Source organism: Salvelinus fontinalis, chromosome 36 (assembly GCF_029448725.1).
Source record: "Salvelinus fontinalis isolate EN_2023a chromosome 36, ASM2944872v1, whole genome shotgun sequence".
NCBI lineage: Eukaryota > Metazoa > Chordata > Actinopteri > Salmoniformes > Salmonidae > Salvelinus > Salvelinus fontinalis.
The window spans coordinates 29067824-29090769 of NC_074700.1; the positions used below are offsets into that span (position 1 = coordinate 29067824).

The 22946-nt window shown below is 51.0% G+C and overlaps 1 protein-coding gene across 1 annotated transcript in view; it reads right to left on the bottom strand.

Moving 5' to 3' along the window:
- The window catches only part of LOC129835572 (F-box/WD repeat-containing protein 7-like), a 104640-nt gene extending 83441 nt beyond the window's left edge, over nucleotides 1-21199 (bottom strand). Inside the window, exons 1-2 of the mRNA XM_055901268.1 lie at nucleotides 20948-21199; nucleotides 19770-20401 (exon numbers count right to left, since the gene is read on the bottom strand). Of these exons, the coding sequence (XP_055757243.1) occupies nucleotides 19770-20336 (567 nt within the window). The 5' untranslated portion in view covers nucleotides 20337-20401; nucleotides 20948-21199. The remainder of the gene's footprint in view (nucleotides 1-19769; nucleotides 20402-20947) is intronic.
- Between the last annotated feature and the right edge of the window lie 1747 nt (nucleotides 21200-22946).

A 22946-nucleotide genomic window follows, 5' to 3' on the forward strand; every position in this document is an offset into this window, starting at 1 on the left:
TTCTCTGTCTCTGGTTGGCCGGCTGCGTTCTCCACTGGGATTCTCTGTCTCTGGTTGGCCGGCTCCCTTCTCCACTGGGATTCTCTGTCTCTGGTTGGCCGGCTGCCTTCTCCACTGGGATTCTCTGTCTCTGGTTGGCCGGCTGCGTTCTCCACTGGGATTCTCTGTCTCTGGTTGGCCGGCTCCCTTCTCCACTGGGATTCTCTGTCTCTGGTTGGCCGGCTCCCTTCTCCACTGGGATTCTCTGTCTCTGGTTGGCCGGCTGCCTTCTCCACTGGGATTCTCTGTCTCTGGTTGGCTGGCTCCCTTCTCCACTGGGATTCTCTGTCTCTGGTTGGCCGGTTCCCTCCTCCACTGGGATTCTCTGTCTCTGGTTGGCCGGCTGCCTTCTCCACTGGGATTCTCTGTCTCTGGTTGGCCGGCTCCCTTCTCCACTGGGATTCTCTGTCTCTGGTTGGCCGGCTGCGTTCTCCACTGGGATTCTCTGTCTCTGGTTGGCCGGCTGCCTTCTCCACTGGGATTCTCTGTCTCTGGTTGGCCGGCTGCCTTCTCCACTTCTCCAAGGACTATACTCAGCCTTGTCTCAGGGTAGTAAGTTGGTGGTCTGTTGATATCCCTCTAGTGGTGTGGGGACTATACTCAGCCTTGTCTCAGGGTAGTAAGTTGGTGGTCTGTTGATATCCCTCTAGTGGTGTGGGGACTATACTCAGCCTTGTCTCAGGGTAGTAAGTTAGGGGTCTGTTGATATCCCTCTAGTGGTGTGGGGACTATACTCAGCCTAGTCTCAGGGTAGTGGTCTGTTGATATCCCTCTAGTGGTGTGGGGACTATACTCAGCCTTGTCTCAGGGTAGTAAGTTAGTGGTCTGTTGATATCCCTCTAGTGGTGTGGGGACTATACTCAGCCTTGTCTCAGGGTAGTAAGTTAGGGGTCTGTTGATATCCCTCTAGTGGTGTGGGGACTATACTCAGCCTTGTCTCAGGGTAGTAAGTTAGGGGTCTGTTGATATCCCTCTAGTGGTGTGGGGACTATACTCAGCCTTGTCTCAGGGTAGTAAGTTAGGGGTCTGTTGATATCCCTCTAGTGGTGTGGGGACTATACTCAGCCTTGTCTCAGGGTAGTAAGTTAGGGGTCTGTTGATATCCCTCTAGTGGTGTGGGGACTATACTCAGCCTTGTCTCAGGGTAGTAAGTTAGGGGTCTGTTGATATCCCTCTAGTGGTGTGGGGACTATACTCAGCCTTGTCTCAGGGTAGTAAGTTAGGGGTCTGTTGATATCCCTCTAGTGGTGTGGGGACTATACTCAGCCTTGTCTCAGGGTAGTAAGTTAGTGGTCTGTTGATATCCCTCTAGTCGTGTGGGGGAGATGTGCTTTTTATATCTTGCCTTTTCGGCCCTGTCCGAGGGTATCGTTCATCGGACGGGGCCACAGCGTCTCAGCCTCCAGTATCTATGCTGCAATACTCTATATGCCCGGGGGGCTAAGGTCAGTCTGTCTTATCCTGTGTAATTCTCCTGTCTTATCTGGTGTTGAACTTAATCCCTCTCCGTCTCTCTCTACAGCACCTGCCATCTTGACCTCTGAATGATCGGCTATGAAAAGCCAACTGACATTTACTCCTGAGGTGCTGACCTGTTGCACCCTCTATAACCACTGTGATTATTATTTGACCATGCTGGTCATTTATGAACATTTGAACATCTTGGCCATGTTCTGTTATAATCTTCACCCGGCACAGCCAGAAGAGGACTGGCCACCCCTCATAGCCTGGTTCCTCTGGTCTACCCAGTACAGCCAGAAGAGGACTGGCCACCCCTCATAGCCTGGTTCCTCTCTAGGTTTCTTCCTAGGTTTTGGCCTTTCATGGGAGTTTTTCCTAGCCACCGTGCTTCTACACCTGCATTGCTTGCTGTTTGGGGTTTTAGGCTGGGTTTCTGTACAGCACTTCGAGATATTAGCTGATGTAAAAAAAGGGCTTTATAAATACATTTGATTGAGTTAGGGATGCAGATTTCAGCCAATTTTTGCTGTCGACTGAGCTACCGTCATTACCCAGTCAAACTAAAAAATAAATTCAAAACGGTAAAATGACGTGATCAACAGAACATCTACACCTACAAGGACCTGGTATTTTCCTTTCAGAGCTTAATAATAGAAACATGTAACAATCATCCTGCTGGAGCAGCTAGTTCCAACCCGGGGCCCCGGAACCCACAGTTCCAACCCGGGGCCCCGGAACCCACAGTTCCAACCCGGGGCCCCGGAACCCACAGTTCCAACCCGGGGCCCCGGAACCCACAGTTCCAACCCGGGGCCCCGGAACCCACAGTTCCAACCCGGGGCCCCGGAACCCACAGTTCCAACCCGGGGCCCCGGAACCCACAGTTCCAACCCGGGGCCCCGGAACCCACAGTTCCAACCCGGGGCCCCGGAACCCACAGTTCCAACCCGGGGCCCCGGAACCCACAGTTCCAACCCGGGGCCCCGGAACCCACAGTTCCAACCCGGGGCCCCGGAACCCACAGTTCCAACCCGGGGCCCCGGAACCCACAGTTCCAACCCGGGGCCCCGGAACCCACAGTTCCAACCCGGGGCCCCGGAACCCACAGTTCCAACCCGGGGCCCCGGAACCCACAGTTCCAACCCGGGGCCCCGGAACCCACAGTTCCAACCCGGGGCCCCGGAACCCACAGTTCCAACCCGGGGCCCCGGAACCCACAGTTCCAACCCGGGGCCCCGGAACCCACAGTTCCAACCCGGGGCCCCGGAACCCACAGTTCCCGACCAGCCCACCTGATAGAGGTTCCATATGTGACAGAGACGTAAATCTCTGTTAGAACAGAAAGAGGGGGAATCCAACAGCAACAACTAGGATGGGTTGCTAACATGACTAGGATTGTGCATCGACTTCTGGACAACAAAATAAAGTTGATAGGAAAACCAGTATTTCTCTCCTGTTCTATAGGTTAACGGCATGAGGAAGTCTTTATACATTTTACTGAACAAAAATAACAAAGAGTCTACATTCAATAATTTCTACGATTTCACTGAGTTACAGTTCATATAAGGAAATCAGTCAATTTAAATTACTTCATTAGGACCTAATCTAAGGATTTCAAAGGACTGGGCTCCACCCTTGTCTCAAACACAGGACTAGCTCAGCCCTCGTTAGCCAATCAGACTAATGATTGGTATTTACGGATACAGAAGACGTATCCAATGACATAACGTCTGTAGCTCAAACACACTGTTTAAAACAGGGTTAGAAGTCCAAAAAGCTCCGCCCTCACTCCGCCCTCAACGCGGCCCGCCGGGTCACTCCGCCCTCAACGCGGCCCGCCGGGTCACTCCGCCCTCAACGCGGCCCGCCGGGTCACTCCATCCATTTGTGGTCTTTAACACAGATCTATTCCTTACGTAGTGTACTACTTTTGACCAGGGCCTATAGTGCACTATGTAGGGAATAGGGTGAATAGAGCTCAGCCTGCGTGATACCAACCAACCAGTCTCAGCGTCACTCCTAACAGTCTACCAACTACCAGGTATTCCCCTGGTGGTAGTGTGTAGTCAGTGTTGTGGACTAACCAGGTATCTGGGTACACCTAGTGGCCAATGTGATAATGGCACAGAGGAACCAACACCATTCACACTAATCTACCGTGATGACTGTAAACACAACGAAGCCGAGTACACAAGGAAACCAAAACAAAAACTACAGAAGGGCACTGCTGAATATAGCTTACCAGCAACACAATTTAATGTAGTGAAATACAGCACATTGTAAAACACAGACAAATAATCCCAATGTATTTGCTTCCAACCTGACGAGAGACACAGACAGAGAGAGACATAGACACACAGAGAGAGACATAGACACACAGAGAGAGACATAGACAGAGAGAGACATAGACACACAGAGAGAGACATAGACAGACAGAGAGAGACATAGACACACAGAGAGAGAGACACACAGAGAGAGAGACACACAGACACACACAGACACAGAGAGACACACAGACACAGAGAGAGACACAGACACAGAGAGAGACACAGACACAGAGAGAGACACAGACACAGAGAGAGACACAGACACAGAGAGAGACACACACACAGAGAGAGACACACACAGAGAGAGACACACACAGAGAGAGACACACACAGAGAGAGACACACACAGAGAGAGACACACACAGAGAGAGACACACACAGAGAGAGACACACACAGAGAGAGACACACACAGAGAGAGACACAGACAGAGAGACAGACAGCGAAGGGATGTGTGTATTATTGTGACAGCTGTCACGCCAAAAAAAAAGCCACTCTCCTGTGCTTTCTCAGAGCGGGGGAGGAAAGGAGGCAAGGGACGGAGCGGAGGAGGAAAGGAGGCAAGGGACGGAGCGGAGGAGGAAAGGAGGCAAGGGACGGAGCGGAGGAGGCAAGGAGGCAAGGGACGGAGCGGAGGAGGAAAGGAGGCAAGGGACGGAGCGGAGGAGGAAAGGAGGCAAGGGACGGAGCGGAGGAGGCAAGGAGGCAAGGGACGGAGCGGGGGAGGCAAGGAGGCAAGGGACGGAGCGGAGGAGGAAAGGAGGCAAGGGACAGAGCGGAGGAGGCAAGGAGACAAGGGACGGAGCGGAGGAGGCAAGGGACGGAGCGGGGGAGGAAAGGAGGCAAGGGACAGAGCGGAGGAGGAAAGGAGACAAGGGACAGAGCGGAGGAGGAAAGGAGACAAGGGACAGAGCGGAGGAGGAAAAGAGACAAGGGACAGAGCGGAGGAGGCAAGGAGGCAAGGGACGGAGCGGGGGAGGAAAGGAGGCAAGGGACAGAGCGGAGGAGGAAAGGAGGCAAGGGACAGAGCGGAGGAGGCAAGGAGGCAAGGGACGGAGCGGGGTAGGAAAGGAGGCAAGGGACGTAGCGGAGGAGGAAAGGAGGCAAGGGACAGAGCGGAGGAGGAAAGGGACGGAGCGGAGGAGGAAAGGAGGCAAGGGACGGAGCGGGGGAGGAAAGGAGGTAAGGGATGGAGCGGAGGAGGAAACAGACATCCAACACACCTCTAGAACAAGACCGTGGAACGGCAACACAGACAGCAACAGAGACAACAACACAATCAAGATAGAAATGTATTGAGTAGAACAGACATGATTATTATGTATGAAATATAATCAAGTCAACTCTATCTACACATTACATTTCTATCTTGAAAGGTATAATTACGTCACCTCACTGAACACACCTGTCAGGACCGAATGTAGTGATCGGGGGGGGGGGGGGGGGGGTAAATATTCTGAAATGATTTGATACTAAAGCCTTGTTCACACTGCAGGCCTTAACGATCAAATCCATTTCAGGAATAATGACTGTCCAAACAGCAAGTTACAAGTTTTTTTATTTATTTAACTAGGCAAGTCAGTTCAGAACAAATTCTTAATTACAATGACGGCCTATACCAATCAAAACCCGGACCACGCTGGGTCAATGGTGCGCCGCCCTATGGAACTCTTAATCACAGCCGGATGTGATACAGCCTGGATTTGAACCAGGGACTGTAGTGGACCACTGCGCCACTCGGGAACCTAGTGACCAAATTGGATGTGTGTGTGTGTGTGTTCAGACAGCAGTCACTTGATGACATGGCTACGCTAGTTGTCATAGTAACGACAGGTGTGTGTGAGCAGTTGTGTAGGCTGATTGGTCGTGCTTCTTCTCACTCAGAAGTTACGTAGCGAGCTAAGGTGGCAACAACGCCTGCCGTGGACGTTTCCCAGTTGAATGTTTAAAATCATCGTGTAAGAACACTTAATGCCTCAAAGGATCTGATGATCCAACTGATCCAACTGCTGTGGCCAAAAAAATTAGTCCTTTTTGGCCACAGCAGTCAGCTAGCCAGCCACAGCAGTCAGCTAGCTAGCGAGCTAGCCAGCCACAGCAGTCAGCTAGCTAGCGAGCTAGCCAGCCACAGCAGTCAGCTAGCTAGCCAGCCACAGCAGTCAGCAAGCTAGCCAGCCACAGCAGTCAGCAAGCTAGCCAGCCACAGCAGTCAGCAAGCTAGCCAGCCACAGCAGTCAGCAAGCTAGCCAGCCACAGCAGTCAGCAAGCTAGCCAGCCACAGCAGTCAGCAAGCTAGCCAGCCACAGCAGTCAGCAAGCTAGCCAGCCACAGCAGTCAGCAAGCTAGCCAGCCACAGCAGTCAGCAAGCTAGCCAGCCACAGCAGTCAGCAAGCTAGCCAGCCACAGCAGTCAGCAAGCTAGCCAGCCACAGCAGACTTGATCTTTCACCAAATAGGGCTATCTTCTGAATACCACCCCTACCATGTCACAACACAACTGATTGGCTTAAACATATTAAGAAGGAAATAAATTCCACAAATGAACCTTTAACAAGGCACACCTGTTAATTGAAATGCATTCCAGGTGACTACCTCATGAAGCTGGTTGAGAGAATGGCAAGAGTGTGCAAAGCAGTCATCAAGGCAAAGGGTGGCTACTTTGAAGAATCTCAATTATAAAATATATTCTGATTATATTATATTCTGATATATTCACTTTTTTGGTTACTACATGATTACTACATGTGTTATTTCATAGTTTTGATGTCTTCACTATTATTCTACAATGTACAAACCCTAGGTGTGTCCAAACGTTCAACTGGTACTGTACATTACCCAGTATGAAGTGCTCTGAACAGGAAACAAGAGGACACCTTGACAAAACACGACACCCACCCTTCAACTGGCCACTGACAACACACACACACACACACACACACACACACACACACAGGGCCATTCTGCCAATACAAACATCGAATCCCCGAGCTGACAATGTAAAAATATGACCCTGAACAAGGCAGTTAACCCACTGTTCCCCGGTAGACCGTCATTGTAAATAAGATTTTGTTCTTAACTGACTTTCCTAGTTAAATAAAGGTAAAATTTAAAAAAATATATATATATTTATTAATATACACAGCCCCTTTCAACTGGCCATCCTGCTAATACACACACAGCCCCTTTCAACTGGCCATCCTGCTAATACACACACAGCCCCTTTCAACTGGCCATCCTGCTAATATATACACACAGCCCCTTTCAACTGGCCATCCTGCTAATATATACACACAGCCCCTTTCAACTGGCCATCCTGCTAATATATACACACAGCCCCTTTCAACTGGCCATCCTGCTAATATACACACAGCCCCTTTCAACTGGCCATCCTGCTAATATATACACAGCCCCTTTCAACTGGCCATCCTGCTAATATATACACAGCCCCTTTCAACTGGCCATCCTGCTAATATATACACACAGCCCCTTTCAACTGGCCATCCTGCTAATATATACACACAGCCCCTTTCAACTGGCCATCCTGCTAATATACACACAGCCCCAATCAACTGGCCATCCTGCTAATATATACACAGCCCCTTTCAACTGGCCATCCTGCTAATATACACACAGCCCCTTTCAACTGGCCATCCTGCTAATATATACACAGCCCCAATCAACTGGCCATCCTGCTAATATATACACAGCCCCTTCAACTGGCCATCCTGCTAATATACACACAGCCCCTTTCAACTGGCCATCCTGCTAATATATACACACAGCCCCTTTCAACTGGCCATCCTGCTAATATACACACAGCCCCTTTCAACTGGCCATCCTGCTAATATACACACACAGCCCCTTTCAACTGGCCATCCTGCTAATATACACACAGCCCCTTTCAACTGGCCATCCTGCTAATATACACACAGCCCCTTTCAACTGGCCATCCTGCTAATATACACACAGCCCCTTTCAACTGGCCATCCTGCTAATCTACACACAGCCCCCTGTAATACCATCATTCAGCCAATAGAGGGGCAGGTTGGGTTCCTGTCTAGAACCCCCAGTAATGAACCAGTTCCTGTCTAGAACCCCCAGAAACGAACCAGTTCCTGTCTAGAACCCCCAGAAACGAACCAGTTCCTGTCTAGAACCCCCAGAAACGAACCAGTTCCTGTCTAGAACCCCCAGTAACGAACCAGGTCCTGTCTAGAACCCCCAGTAACGAACCAGGTCCTGTCTAGAACCCCCAGTAACGAACCAGTTCCTGTCTAGAACCCCCAGTAACGAACCAGTTCCTGTCTAGAACCCCCAGTAACAAACCAGTTCCTGTCTAGAACCCCCAGTAACAAACCAGGTCCTGTCTAGAACCCCCAGTAACGAACCAGTTCCTGTCTAGAACCCCCAGTCACGAACCAGTTCCTGTCTAGAACCCCCAGTAACGAACCAGTTCCTGTTTAGAACCCCCAGTAACGAACCAGGTCCTGTCTAGAACCCCCAGTCACGAACCAGTTCCTGTCTAGAACCCCCAGTCACGAACCAGTTCCTGTCTAGAACCCCCAGTAACGAACCAGTTCCTGTCTAGAACCCCCAGTAACGAACCAGTTCCTGTCTAGAACCCCCAGTAACGAACCAGTTCCTGTCTAGAACCCCCAGTAACGAACCAGGTCCTGTCTAGAACCCCCAGTAACGAACCAGTTCCTGTCTAGAACCCCCAGTAACGAACCAGGTCCTGTCTAGAACCCCCAGTCACGAACCAGTTCCTGTCTAGAACCCCCAGTCACGAACCAGTTCCTGTCTAGAACCCCCAGTCACGAACCAGTTCCTGTCTAGAACCCCCAGTAACGAACCAGTTCCTGTCTAGAACCCCCAGTCACGAACCAGTTCCTGTCTAGAACCCCCAGTCACGAACCAGTTCCTGTCTAGAACCCCCAGTCACGAACCAGTTCCTGTCTAGAACCCCCAGTAACGAACCAGTTCCTGTTTAGAACCCCCAGTAACGAACCAGGTCCTGTCTAGAACCCCCAGTAACGAACCAGGTCCTGTCTAGAACCCCCAGTAACGAACCAGTTCCTGTTTAGAACCCCCAGTAACGAACCAGTTCCTGTCTAGAACCCCCAGTAACGAACCAGGTCCTGTCTAGAACCCCCAGTAACGAACCAGTTCCTGTCTAGAACCCCCAGTAACGAACCAGTTCCTGTCTAGAACCCCCAGTAACAAACCAGTTCCTGTCTAGAACCCCCAGTAACAAACCAGGTCCTGTCTAGAACCCCCAGTAACGAACCAGTTCCTGTCTAGAACCCCCAGTCACGAACCAGTTCCTGTCTAGAACCCCCAGTCACGAACCAGTTCCTGTTTAGAACCCCCAGTAACGAACCAGGTCCTGTCTAGAACCCCCAGTAACGAACCAGTTCCTGTCTAGAACCCCCAGTCACGAACCAGTTCCTGTCTAGAACCCCCAGTCACGAACCAGTTCCTGTCTAGAAACCCAGTAACGAACCAGTTCCTGTCTAGAACCCCCAGTAACGAACCAGTTCCTGTCTAGAACCCCCAGTAACGAACCAGTTCCTGTTTAGAACCCCCAGTAACGAACCAGGTCCTGTCTAGAACCCCCAGTCACGAACCAGGTCCTGTCTAGAACCCCCAGTCACGAACCAGTTCCTGTCTAGAACCCCCAGTAACGAACCAGTTCCTGTCTAGAACCCCCAGTAACGAACCAGTTCCTGTCTAGAACCCCCAGTAACGAACCAGTTCCTGTCTAGAACCCCCAGTAACGAACCAGGTCCTGTCTAGAACCCCCAGTAACGAACCAGTTCCTGTCTAGAACCCCCAGTAACGAACCAGGTCCTGTCTAGAACCCCCAGTCACGAACCAGTTCCTGTCTAGAACCCCCAGTCACGAACCAGTTCCTGTCTAGAACCCCCAGTCACGAACCAGTTCCTGTCTAGAACCCCCAGTCACGAACCAGTTCCTGTCTAGAACCCCCAGTAACGAACAAGTTCCTGTCTAGAACCCCCAGTAACGAACCAGTTCCTGTCTAGAACCCCCAGTCACGAACCAGTTCCTGTCTAGAACCCCCAGTCACGAACCAGTTCCTGTCTAGAACCCCCAGTAACGAACCAGTTCCTGTTTAGAACCCCCAGTAACGAACCAGGTCCTGTCTAGAACCCCCAGTAACGAACCAGGTCCTGTCTAGAACCCCCAGTAACGAACCAGTTCCTGTCTAGAACCCCCAGTCACGAACCAGTTCCTGTCTAGAACCCCCAGTAACGAACCAGTTCCTGTCTAGAACCCCCAGTAACGAACCAGTTCCTGTTTAGAACCCCCAGTAACGAACCAGTTCCTGTCTAGAACCCCCAGTCACGAACCAGTTCCTGTCTAGAACCCCCAGTCACGAACCAGTTCCTGTCTAGAACCCCCAGTCACGAACCAGTTCCTGTCTAGAACCCCCAGTCACGAACCAGTTCCTGTCTAGAACCCCCAGTCACGAACCAGTTCCTGTCTAGAACCCCCAGTAACGAACCAGTTCCTGTCTAGAACCCCCAGTAACGAACCAGTTCCTGTCTAGAACCCCCAGTCACGAACCAGTTCCTGTCTAGAACCCCCAGTCACGAACCAGGTCCTGTCTAGAACCCCCAGTCACGAACCAGTTCCTGTCTAGAACCCCCAGTCACGAACCAGTTCCTGTCTAGAACCCCCAGTAACAAACCAGGTCCTGTCTAGAACCCCCAGTAACGAACCAGTTCCTGTCTAGAACCCCCAGTCACGAACCAGTTCCTGTCTAGAACCCCCAGTCACGAACCAGTTCCTGTCTAGAACCCCCAGTCACGAACCAGTTCCTGTCTAGAACCCCCAGTCACGAACCAGTTCCTGTCTAGAACCCCCAGTAACAAACCAGGTCCTGTCTAGAACCCCCAGTAACGAACCAGTTCCTGTCTAGAACCCCCAGTCACGAACCAGTTCCTGTCTAGAACCCCCAGTCACGAACCAGTTCCTGTCTAGAACCCCCAGTAACGAACCAGTTCCTGTCTAGAACCCCCAGTAACGAACCAGTTCCTGTCTAGAACCCCCAGTAACGAACCAGTTCCTGTCTAGAACCCCCAGTCACGAACCAGTTCCTGTCTAGAACCCCCAGTCACGAACCAGTTCCTGTCTAGAACCCCCAGTAACGAACCAGTTCCTGTCTAGAACCCCCAGTAACGAACCAGTTCCTGTCTAGAACCCCCAGTAACGAACCAGTTCCTGTCTAGAACCCCCAGTAACGAACCAGTTCCTGTCTAGAACCCCCAGTAACGAACCAGTTCCTGTCTAGAACCCCCAGTAACGAACCAGTTCCTGTCTAGAACCCCCAGTCACGAACCAGTTCCTGTCTAGAACCCCCAGTAACAAACCAGGTCCTGTCTAGAACCCCCAGTCACGAACCAGTTCCTGTCTAGAACCCCCAGTCACGAACCAGTTCCTGTCTAGAACCCCCAGTAACGAACCAGTTCCTGTCTAGAACCCCCAGTAACGAACCAGTTCCTGTCTAGAACCCCCAGTAACGAACCAGTTCCTGTCTAGAACCCCCAGTAACGAACCAGTTCCTGTCTAGAACCCCCAGTAACGAACCAGTTCCTGTCTAGAACCCCCAGTAACGAACCAGTTCCTGTCTAGAACCCCCAGTCACGAACCAGTTCCTGTCTAGAACCCCCAGTCACGAACCAGTTCCTGTTTAGAACCCCCAGTAACGAACCAGTTCCTGTTTAGAACCCCCAGTAACGAACCAGTTCCTGTTTAGAACCCCCAGTAACGAACCAGGTCCTGTCTAGAACCCCCAGTAACGAACCAGGTCCTGTCTAGAACCCCCAGTAACGAACCAGGTCCTGTCTAGAACCCCCAGTAACGAACCAGTTCCTGTTTAGAACCCCCAGTCACGAACCAGTTCCTGTTTAGAACCCCCAGTCACGAACCAGTTCCTGTTTAGAACCCCCAGTCACGAACCAGTTCCTGTCTAGAACCCCCAGTCACGAACCAGTTCCTGTCTAGAACCCACAGTAACGAACCAGTTCCTGTCTAGAACCCCCAGTCACGAACCAGTTCCTGTCTAGAACCCCCAGTAACGAACCAGTTCCTGTCTAGAACCCCCAGTAACGAACCAGTTCCTGTCTAGAACCCCCAGTAACGAACCAGTTCCTGTCTAGAACCCCCAGTAACGAACCAGTTCCTGTCTAGAACCCCCAGTAACGAACCAGTTCCTGTCTAGAACCCCCAGTAACGAACCAGTTCCTGTCTAGAACCCCCAGTAACGAACCAGTTCCTGTCTAGAACCCCCAGTCACGAACCAGTTCCTGTCTAGAACCCCCAGTAACGAACCAGGTCCTGTCTAGAACCCCCAGTCACGAACCAGTTCCTGTCTAGAACCCCCAGTCACGAACCAGTTCCTGTCTAGAACCCCCAGTAACGAACCAGTTCCTGTCTAGAACCCCCAGTAACGAACCAGTTCCTGTCTAGAACCCCCAGTAACGAACCAGTTCCTGTCTAGAACCCCCAGTAACGAACCAGTTCCTGTCTAGAACCCCCAGTAACGAACCAGTTCCTGTCTAGAACCCCCAGTAACGAACCAGTTCCTGTCTAGAACCCCCAGTAACGAACCAGTTCCTGTCTAGAACCCCCAGTCACGAACCAGTTCCTGTCTAGAACCCCCAGTAACGAACCAGTTCCTGTCTAGAACCCCCAGTCACGAACCAGTTCCTGTCTAGAACCCCCAGTCACGAACCAGTTCCTGTCTAGAACCCCCAGTAACGAACCAGTTCCTGTCTAGAACCCCCAGTAACGAACCAGTTCCTGTCTAGAACCCCCAGTAACGAACCAGTTCCTGTCTAGAACCCCCAGTAACGAACCAGTTCCTGTCTAGAACCCCCAGTAACGAACCAGTTCCTGTCTAGAACCCCCAGTCACGAACCAGTTCCTGTTTAGAACCCCCAGTAACGAACCAGTTCCTGTTTAGAACCCCCAGTAACGAACCAGTTCCTGTTTAGAACCCCCAGTAACGAACCAGGTCCTGTCTAGAACCCCCAGTAACGAACCAGGTCCTGTCTAGAACCCCCAGTAACGAACCAGTTCCTGTTTAGAACCCCCAGTCACGAACCAGTTCCTGTTTAGAACCCCCAGTCACGAACCAGTTCCTGTTTAGAACCCCCAGTCACGAACCAGTTCCTGTCTAGAACCCCCAGTCACGAACCAGTTCCTGTCTAGAACCCCCAGTCACGAACCAGTTCCTGTCTAGAACCCCCAGTCACGAACCAGTTCCTGTCTAGAACCCCCAGTAACGAACCAGTTCCTGTCTAGAACCCCCAGTAACGAACCAGTTCCTGTCTAGAACCCCCAGTAACGAACCAGTTCCTGTCTAGAACCCCCAGTAACGAACCAGTTCCTGTCTAGAACCCCCAGTAACGAACCAGTTCCTGTCTAGAACCCCCAGTAACGAACCAGTTCCTGTCTAGAACCCCCAGTCACGAACCAGTTCCTGTTTAGAACCCCCAGTAACGAACCAGTTCCTGTTTAGAACCCCCAGTAACGAACCAGTTCCTGTTTAGAACCCCCAGTAACGAACCAGGTCCTGTCTAGAACCCCCAGTAACGAACCAGGTCCTGTCTAGAACCCCCAGTAACGAACCAGTTCCTGTTTAGAACCCCCAGTCACGAACCAGTTCCTGTTTAGAACCCCCAGTCACGAACCAGTTCCTGTTTAGAACCCCCAGTCACGAACCAGTTCCTGTCTAGAACCCCCAGTCACGAACCAGTTCCTGTCTAGAACCCCCAGTAACGAACCAGTTCCTGTCTAGAACCCCCAGTCACGAACCAGTTCCTGTCTAGAACCCCCAGTAACGAACCAGTTCCTGTCTAGAACCCCCAGTAACGAACCAGTTCCTGTTTAGAACCCCCAGTAACGAACCAGGTCCTGTCTAGAACCCCCAGTAACGAACCAGGTCCTGTCTAGAACCCCCAGTAACGAACCAGTTCCTGTCTAGAACCCCCAGTCACGAACCAGTTCCTGTCTAGAACCCCCAGTAACGAACCAGTTCCTGTCTAGAACCCCCAGTAACGAACCAGTTCCTGTTTAGAACCCCCAGTAACGAACCAGTTCCTGTCTAGAACCCCTAGTCACGAACCAGTTCCTGTCTAGAACCCCCAGTCACGAACCAGTTCCTGTCTAGAACCCCCAGTCACGAACCAGTTCCTGTCTAGAACCCCCAGTCACGAACCAGTTCCTGTCTAGAACCCCCAGTCACGAACCAGTTCCTGTCTAGAACCCCCAGTAACGAACCAGTTCCTGTCTAGAACCCCCAGTAACGAACCAGTTCCTGTCTAGAACCCCCAGTCACGAACCAGTTCCTGTCTAGAACCCCCAGTCACGAACCAGGTCCTGTCTAGAACCCCCAGTAACGAACCAGTTCCTGTCTAGAACCCCCAGTCACGAACCAGTTCCTGTCTAGAACCCCCAGTAACAAACCAGGTCCTGTCTAGAACCCCCAGTAACGAACCAGTTCCTGTCTAGAACCCCCAGTCACGAACCAGTTCCTGTCTAGAACCCCCAGTAACGAACCAGTTCCTGTCTAGAACCCCCAGTCACGAACCAGTTCCTGTCTAGAACCCCCAGTCACGAACCAGTTCCTGTCTAGAACCCCCAGTAACAAACCAGGTCCTGTCTAGAACCCCCAGTAACGAACCAGTTCCTGTCTAGAACCCCCAGTCACGAACCAGTTCCTGTCTAGAACCCCCAGTCACGAACCAGTTCCTGTCTAGAACCCCCAGTAACGAACCAGTTCCTGTCTAGAACCCCCAGTAACGAACCAGTTCCTGTCTAGAACCCCCAGTAACGAACCAGTTCCTGTCTAGAACCCCCAGTAACGAACCAGTTCCTGTCTAGAACCCCCAGTAACGAACCAGTTCCTGTCTAGAACCCCCAGTAACGAACCAGTTCCTGTCTAGAACCCCCAGTCACGAACCAGTTCCTGTCTAGAACCCCCAGTAACAAACCAGGTCCTGTCTAGAACCCCCAGTCACGAACCAGTTCCTGTCTAGAACCCCCAGTCACGAACCAGTTCCTGTCTAGAACCCCCAGTAACGAACCAGTTCCTGTCTAGAACCCCCAGTAACGAACCAGTTCCTGTCTAGAACCCCCAGTAACGAACCAGTTCCTGTCTAGAACCCCCAGTAACGAACCAGTTCCTGTCTAGAACCCCCAGTAACGAACCAGTTCCTGTCTAGAACCCCCAGTAACGAACCAGTTCCTGTCTAGAACCCCCAGTAACGAACCAGTTCCTGTCTAGAACCCCCAGTCACGAACCAGTTCCTGTTTAGAACCCCCAGTAACGAACCAGTTCCTGTTTAGAACCCCCAGTAACGAACCAGTTCCTGTTTAGAACCCCCAGTAACGAACCAGGTCCTGTCTAGAACCCCCAGTAACGAACCAGGTCCTGTCTAGAACCCCCAGTAACGAACCAGTTCCTGTTTAGAACCCCCAGTCACGAACCAGTTCCTGTTTAGAACCCCCAGTCACGAACCAGTTCCTGTTTAGAACCCCCAGTCACGAACCAGTTCCTGTCTAGAACCCCCAGTCACGAACCAGTTCCTGTCTAGAACCCACAGTAACGAACCAGTTCCTGTCTAGAACCCCCAGTCACGAACCAGTTCCTGTCTAGAACCCCCAGTAACGAACCAGTTCCTGTCTAGAACCCCCAGTAACGAACCAGTTCCTGTCTAGAACCCCCAGTAACGAACCAGTTCCTGTCTAGAACCCCCAGTAACGAACCAGTTCCTGTCTAGAACCCCCAGTAACGAACCAGTTCCTGTCTAGAACCCCCAGTAACGAACCAGTTCCTGTCTAGAACCCCCAGTAACGAACCAGTTCCTGTCTAGAACCCCCAGTCACGAACCAGTTCCTGTCTAGAACCCCCAGTAACAAACCAGGTCCTGTCTAGAACCCCCAGTCACGAACCAGTTCCTGTCTAGAACCCCCAGTCACGAACCAGTTCCTGTCTAGAACCCCCAGTAACGAACCAGTTCCTGTCTAGAACCCCCAGTAACGAACCAGTTCCTGTCTAGAACCCCCAGTAACGAACCAGTTCCTGTCTAGAACCCCCAGTAACGAACCAGTTCCTGTCTAGAACCCCCAGTAACGAACCAGTTCCTGTCTAGAACCCCCAGTAACGAACCAGTTCCTGTCTAGAACCCCCAGTCACGAACCAGTTCCTGTCTAGAACCCCCAGTAACAAACCAGGTCCTGTCTAGAACCCCCAGTCACGAACCAGTTCCTGTCTAGAACCCCCAGTCACGAACCAGTTCCTGTCTAGAACCCCCAGTAACGAACCAGTTCCTGTCTAGAACCCCCAGTAACGAACCAGTTCCTGTCTAGAACCCCCAGTAACGAACCAGTTCCTGTCTAGAACCCCCAGTAACGAACCAGTTCCTGTCTAGAACCCCCAGTAACGAACCAGTTCCTGTCTAGAACCCCCAGTAACGAACCAGTTCCTGTCTAGAACCCCCAGTCACGAACCAGTTCCTGTTTAGAACCCCCAGTAACGAACCAGTTCCTGTTTAGAACCCCCAGTAACGAACCAGTTCCTGTTTAGAACCCCCAGTAACGAACCAGGTCCTGTCTAGAACCCCCAGTAACGAACCAGGTCCTGTCTAGAACCCCCAGTAACGAACCAGTTCCTGTTTAGAACCCCCAGTCACGAACCAGTTCCTGTTTAGAACCCCCAGTCACGAACCAGTTCCTGTTTAGAACCCCCAGTCACGAACCAGTTCCTGTCTAGAACCCCCAGTCACGAACCAGTTCCTGTCTAGAACCCCCAGTCACGAACCAGTTCCTGTCTAGAACCCCCAGTCACGAACCAGTTCCTGTCTAGAACCCCCAGTAACGAACCAGTTCCTGTCTAGAACCCCCAGTAACGAACCAGTTCCTGTCTAGAACCCCCAGTAACGAACCAGTTCCTGTCTAGAACCCCCAGTAACGAACCAGTTCCTGTCTAGAACCCCCAGTAACGAACCAGTTCCTGTCTAGAACCCCCAGTAACGAACCAGTTCCTGTCTAGAACCCCCAGTCACGAACCAGTTCCTGTTTAGAACCCCCAGTAACGAACCAGTTCCTGTTTAGAACCCCCAGTAACGAACCAGTTCCTGTTTAGAACCCCCAGTAACGAACCAGGTCCTGTCTAGAACCCCCAGTAACGAACCAGGTCCTGTCTAGAACCCCCAGTAACGAACCAGTTCCTGTTTAGAACCCCCAGTCACGAACCAGTTCCTGTTTAGAACCCCCAGTCACGAACCAGTTCCTGTTTAGAACCCCCAGTCACGAACCAGTTCCTGTCTAGAACCCCCAGTCACGAACCAGTTCCTGTCTAGAACCCCCAGTAACGAACCAGTTCCTGTCTAGAACCCCCAGTCACGAACCAGTTCCTGTCTAGAACCCCCAGTAACGAACCAGTTCCTGTCTAGAACCCCCAGTAACGAACCAGTTCCTGTCTAGAACCCCCAGTCACGAACCAGTTCCTGTCTAGAACCCCCAGTAACAAACCAGGTCCTGTCTAGAACCCCCAGTCACGAACCAGTTCCTGTCTAGAACCCCCAGTCACGAACCAGTTCCTGTCTAGAACCCCCAGTAACGAACCAGTTCCTGTCTAGAACCCCCAGTAACGAACCAGTTCCTGTCTAGAACCCCCAGTAACGAACCAGTTCCTGTCTAGAACCCCCAGTAACGAACCAGTTCCTGTCTAGAACCCCCAGTAACGAACCAGTTCCTGTCTAGAACCCCCAGTAACGAACCAGTTCCTGTCTAGAACCCCCAGTAACGAACCAGTTCCTGTCTAGAACCCCCAGTCACGAACCAGTTCCTGTCTAGAACCCCCAGTAACAAACCAGGTCCTGTCTAGAACCCCCAGTCACGAACCAGTTCCTGTCTAGAACCCCCAGTCACGAACCAGTTCCTGTCTAGAACCCCCAGTAACGAACCAGTTCCTGTCTAGAACCCCCAGTAACGAACCAGTTCCTGTCTAGAACCCCCAGTAACGAACCAGTTCCTGTCTAGAACCCCCAGTAACGAACCAGTTCCTGTCTAGAACCCCCAGTAACGAACCAGTTCCTGTCTAGAACCCCCAGTAACGAACCAGTTCCTGTCTAGAACCCCCAGTCACGAACCAGTTCCTGTTTAGAACCCCCAGTAACGAACCAGTTCCTGTTTAGAACCCCCAGTAACGAACCAGTTCCTGTTTAGAACCCCCAGTAACGAACCAGGTCCTGTCTAGAACCCCCAGTAACGAACCAGGTCCTGTCTAGAACCCCCAGTAACGAACCAGTTCCTGTTTAGAACCCCCAGTCACGAACCAGTTCCTGTTTAGAACCCCCAGTCACGAACCAGTTCCTGTTTAGAACCCCCAGTCACGAACCAGTTCCTGTCTAGAACCCCCAGTCACGAACCAGTTCCTGTCTAGAACCCCCAGTCACGAACCAGTTCCTGTCTAGAACCCCCAGTCACGAACCAGTTCCTGTCTAGAACCCCCAGTAACGAACCAGTTCCTGTCTAGAACCCCCAGTAACGAACCAGTTCCTGTCTAGAACCCCCAGTAACGAACCAGTTCCTGTCTAGAACCCCCAGTAACGAACCAGTTCCTGTCTAGAACCCCCAGTAACGAACCAGTTCCTGTCTAGAACCCCCAGTAACGAACCAGTTCCTGTCTAGAACCCCCAGTCACGAACCAGTTCCTGTTTAGAACCCCCAGTAACGAACCAGTTCCTGTTTAGAACCCCCAGTAACGAACCAGTTCCTGTTTAGAACCCCCAGTAACGAACCAGGTCCTGTCTAGAACCCCCAGTAACGAACCAGGTCCTGTCTAGAACCCCCAGTAACGAACCAGTTCCTGTTTAGAACCCCCAGTCACGAACCAGTTCCTGTTTAGAACCCCCAGTCACGAACCAGTTCCTGTTTAGAACCCCCAGTCACGAACCAGTTCCTGTCTAGAACCCCCAGTCACGAACCAGTTCCTGTCTAGAACCCCCAGTAACGAACCAGTTCCTGTCTAGAACCCCCAGTCACGAACCAGTTCCTGTCTAGAACCCCCAGTAACGAACCAGTTCCTGTTTAGAACCCCCAGTCACGAACCAGTTCCTGTCTAGAACCCCCAGTCACGAACCAGTTCCTGTCTAGAACCCCCAGTAACGAACCAGTTCCTGTCTAGAACCCCCAGTAACGAACCAGTTCCTGTCTAGAACCCCCAGTAACGAACCAGTTCCTGTCTAGAACCCCCAGTAACGAACCAGTTCCTGTCTAGAACCCCCAGTAACGAACCAGGTCCTGTCTAGAACCCCCAGTAACGAACCAGGTCCTGTCTCGAACCTCCAGTAACGAACCAGGTCCTGTCTCGAACCTCCAGTAACAAACCAGGTCCTGTTTAGAACATACACATTGGTCAACTTCCTGCCTGACAAGACGCGCGGGTCGTAGCGCCAACCAACGGTGGCGTGTCACATCGTCGACTGAGCCGTCGCCCAATCAGATGGTACACATGATATAATGTGGTTGGCTGATGTGTTTAAACAGCTCTCAGAGCTCAGTAAGATCTGCCATGTAGTCCGTCTGGAAACGGACCCCGTGTGACGTGCTCATCAGAACCTAAAAAACATGTTCCGGAAGGCACAGCAGTGTTCTAGAATATTGGCCCGTTGGACTTCATTTCTTTTCTAATTCTCAGAGGAGCTCAATAAATGTATCTAACCGTCAACACAACAACAACAAAAATATGAATAAAAGACGCCCCCAGATCCGCGTTGGTTGGTAATTTTGGGGAGGTGCGCGGTCGTGCATCCCTTCGCAAACAGTGGTCTCAGAGCCGCGCAGCTATGTCACAATGGCACACCGGGCTGTCGCATCTCTGGACTTGGGGGGGGGGGGGTGATTTCTTACCTTGATGTTGAGGAGTGTTGGTGTTCCAGGGGTGAGACTGTCCGAGCCAAACCCCTGGTTCCTTCCCTCATCCTCCTCCTCTAACAGGGCAGAATGGTCACTCTCATCTTCAGCCATCTCACCTTCCTCCTCTCCCTGAGCCTTCTCTTTCACACCCTCTCCTCCTTCCCCCTCCTCATGCTTCTCCTCTTCTTCAGTCTGGGTACTTCGTGAAGTTTTTGATTGGCAGTCTCCATCCCTCACTGCGCTCTCATTGGCTGCTACCTCCACGTGGGCAACAGTTCCAAACGGTTCCGAAGGGCAGGATTCCTCCGCTATGGTTACTATAGAAACGCTGACCACCTCCCCCTCTTCCTCCTCTCCACAAATGAACTCCTCGTCTCCCTTTCTCGTTTCTTCCTGCAAGGAGGATGAAGAAGAGATGGAGGAAGAGAGGGAGGATATGGAGGAAGAGAGGGTGGAAGTGGAGGAGGGGGTGCTGGCTAGCATCATTACCCCAATAGAGTCTATCCTTCCTGGACAGGAAGTAGCTGTGCTACCACCCCTGGTCAATGGATCCTGCTTCATCTCCAGACTACTGTCCTACCGTTTTCAGATGAGACAAGAGGACTGGGGCATCCTGGTCGATAAAACTGGGACAAGAGAGAGAGGGGGGGGGGGGGTTAGAGATTGTAAAAGTACTCCATAAACACACCAACACAACTCCCATCTTCAGACTTGATAACAGGAGAGATGAGCATCCCAGATCTAATCAAAGTAGAGGATGGGGGGGAAGGGGAAGTGGGTTAGAAATATAGTACTTCATTCAGAGGCAGGAAGTTGTTCCCCTGACCACGCACGTGTGAGCTGACCAGGAGATATTGGGGGCAATGTACCTACGCACGTGTCTGTGTGGGGTTGCATGTTGTTTCCCACGCGTCGAGAACAAACAAATACCGTGCGTTAGATTGTGAGGTTAGCGTGCTATTTGTTTTATAGAATGCATAAAACAATCAAACATCTGGTTTAAGTCTAAGCTTAGAAGTTGAGGCTAAACTTGGCATGCACACGGTTGATGGCCATTGCTAAGTTACCGCTTCTCTTTAAAACACAGCTAGCTACTTAGCTCGACAAGCAATTCGTGGACACTTTGCTTACTCATGCTTTCCATCAAAACACACAAGTAACGTTAAACTCACCTTCACCGAAAACAGACGGCCGTTGTTGCTAGTACAGTGGCGTTTTATCCAGTCTGTGCACTCGAAATAAATCTGCTTTTGGACCCTTTTTTTCGTAAAATACGCTAACAACCGTTCATCAGACAGCGAAGAGCATGGAGTCTACAGAGAAACATAAAACGCTCAAATAGGTCGGAGAAAGAGGCACTTGTCAGTCTCTTTTATCTTCTGCAAGAGAAACCAAACGGGTTGGCGTGCTGTGATGACGTCACGTCGTGGTCACTCTCTCTGGCGCCTTGCTATGACACGGGCCACAAGGTGGGAGATTTTTCTGAAGCTTGGCAAATTATTAGAATTCAATCAAATATATTTAACGTATCTAGGATCTGATATGACAGATGTCATGGTTATCTGACAAAATAAACTTACACCGACGAGCTTATATTGACATGACAAACGTTATTATTATTATTATTATTATATTATTTGGAAGAATATCACACTCTCTCACATTCAGAAGTCTCATACCATTACGACCTAGTATATCTATCATGTTCAAAACTCTTCATACTTATAAAAAACGCACGTCACTGTGTGAGAGATAGAGAGCAGCATTGGAGAGAGAAATAAGATGTTTTTAAAAAATATTTATATTATTTACAAAATGTAACAAACAAATATGGACAAACTATAATACAAAGGCTCCTTTAAGAATTATTTTAACAATATACTGTTTCTGTTGAAAACCAGATTCTTAGAAAAGCCCCGAGTGAAAAACACATGGTCTGAAATGGCACAGCCTAACATTTTTATTTTACCTTTATTTAACTAGGCAAGTCAGTTTAAGAACAAATTCTTATTTTCAATGACGGCCGTAGAGATTGTAAAAGTACTCCATAAACACTACTCCCATCTTCAGACTTCATAACAGGAGTGGGTTAATTGCCTGTTCAGGGGCAGAACGACAGATTTGTACCTTGTCAGCTCGGGGATTTGAACTGGCAACCTTTCAATTACTAGTCCAACGCTCTAACCACTAGGCTACCCTGCCGCACCACAAACGTGTGCTTCATGGACAACATCCTCGTGTCAGCACCAACCATTGGAGCACACCTTAGCAGCTTGTGAAGACCATCAATCTTCTCAGACACCTGTTGGCATTCCTCTGGACTAGTCGAGGAACTCGTATGGGACAACGTCCCTCCTTTCACGTCAAACGATTTTGAAATGTTTCTCAAGAACAACGGAGTAAGACACATCCTGTCACCACCTTACCATCCGGCATCAAACGGAGCGAGCCGCGCAAACCTTTAAGAAGGCCTGGACTAGACTCGAGGTTCAGTCTTTGCCCACCCAACAAAGGCTTCCCCGGTTCCTGTTTACTTACCGTAACACACCACACACAGTAACGGAATGTACACCAGCTGAACTGTTTCTGAGACACCAACCACGTACCCGCCTGACACTGTTGAAACCAGACTTGTCAAGCACTGTGGCGAAGCACCAGCTACAGCAGAAGAAAGCTCATGACAGACACTCAAAGACTATCAGAGAATTCAAAGAGGGGAGAGAGGGTAATGGTACGTGATTTCAGACACCCCAAGAGCCTGTGGAACTCGGGTGTGATCTTGCAACGCAGAGGATCTTTGACTTACCAGGTCCAAATTGGTCATCGCCATGTCAACGTTCACGTGAATCATCTGCTACGGTCCAACGCCCCAGCAGAGACACGTCGAGAGAACAAGAACAATAACGACCCCCAGGACTATTCTCCTGACTGTGGACGTACGGGAGAGACAGAGCCTGACCCGAGCAGGTAGTCTAGTGGTTAGAGCAGCTAGCCTCGCGGTTAGAGCCTAGTGGTTAGAGCAGGTAGCCTAGTGGTTAGAGCAGCTAGCCTCGCGGTTAGAGCCTAGTGGTTAGAGCAGGTAGTCTAGTGGTTAGAGCAGCTAGCCTAGCGGTTAGAGCAGATAGTCTAGCGGTTAGAACCTAGCGGTTAGAGCCTAGCGGTTAAAGCCTA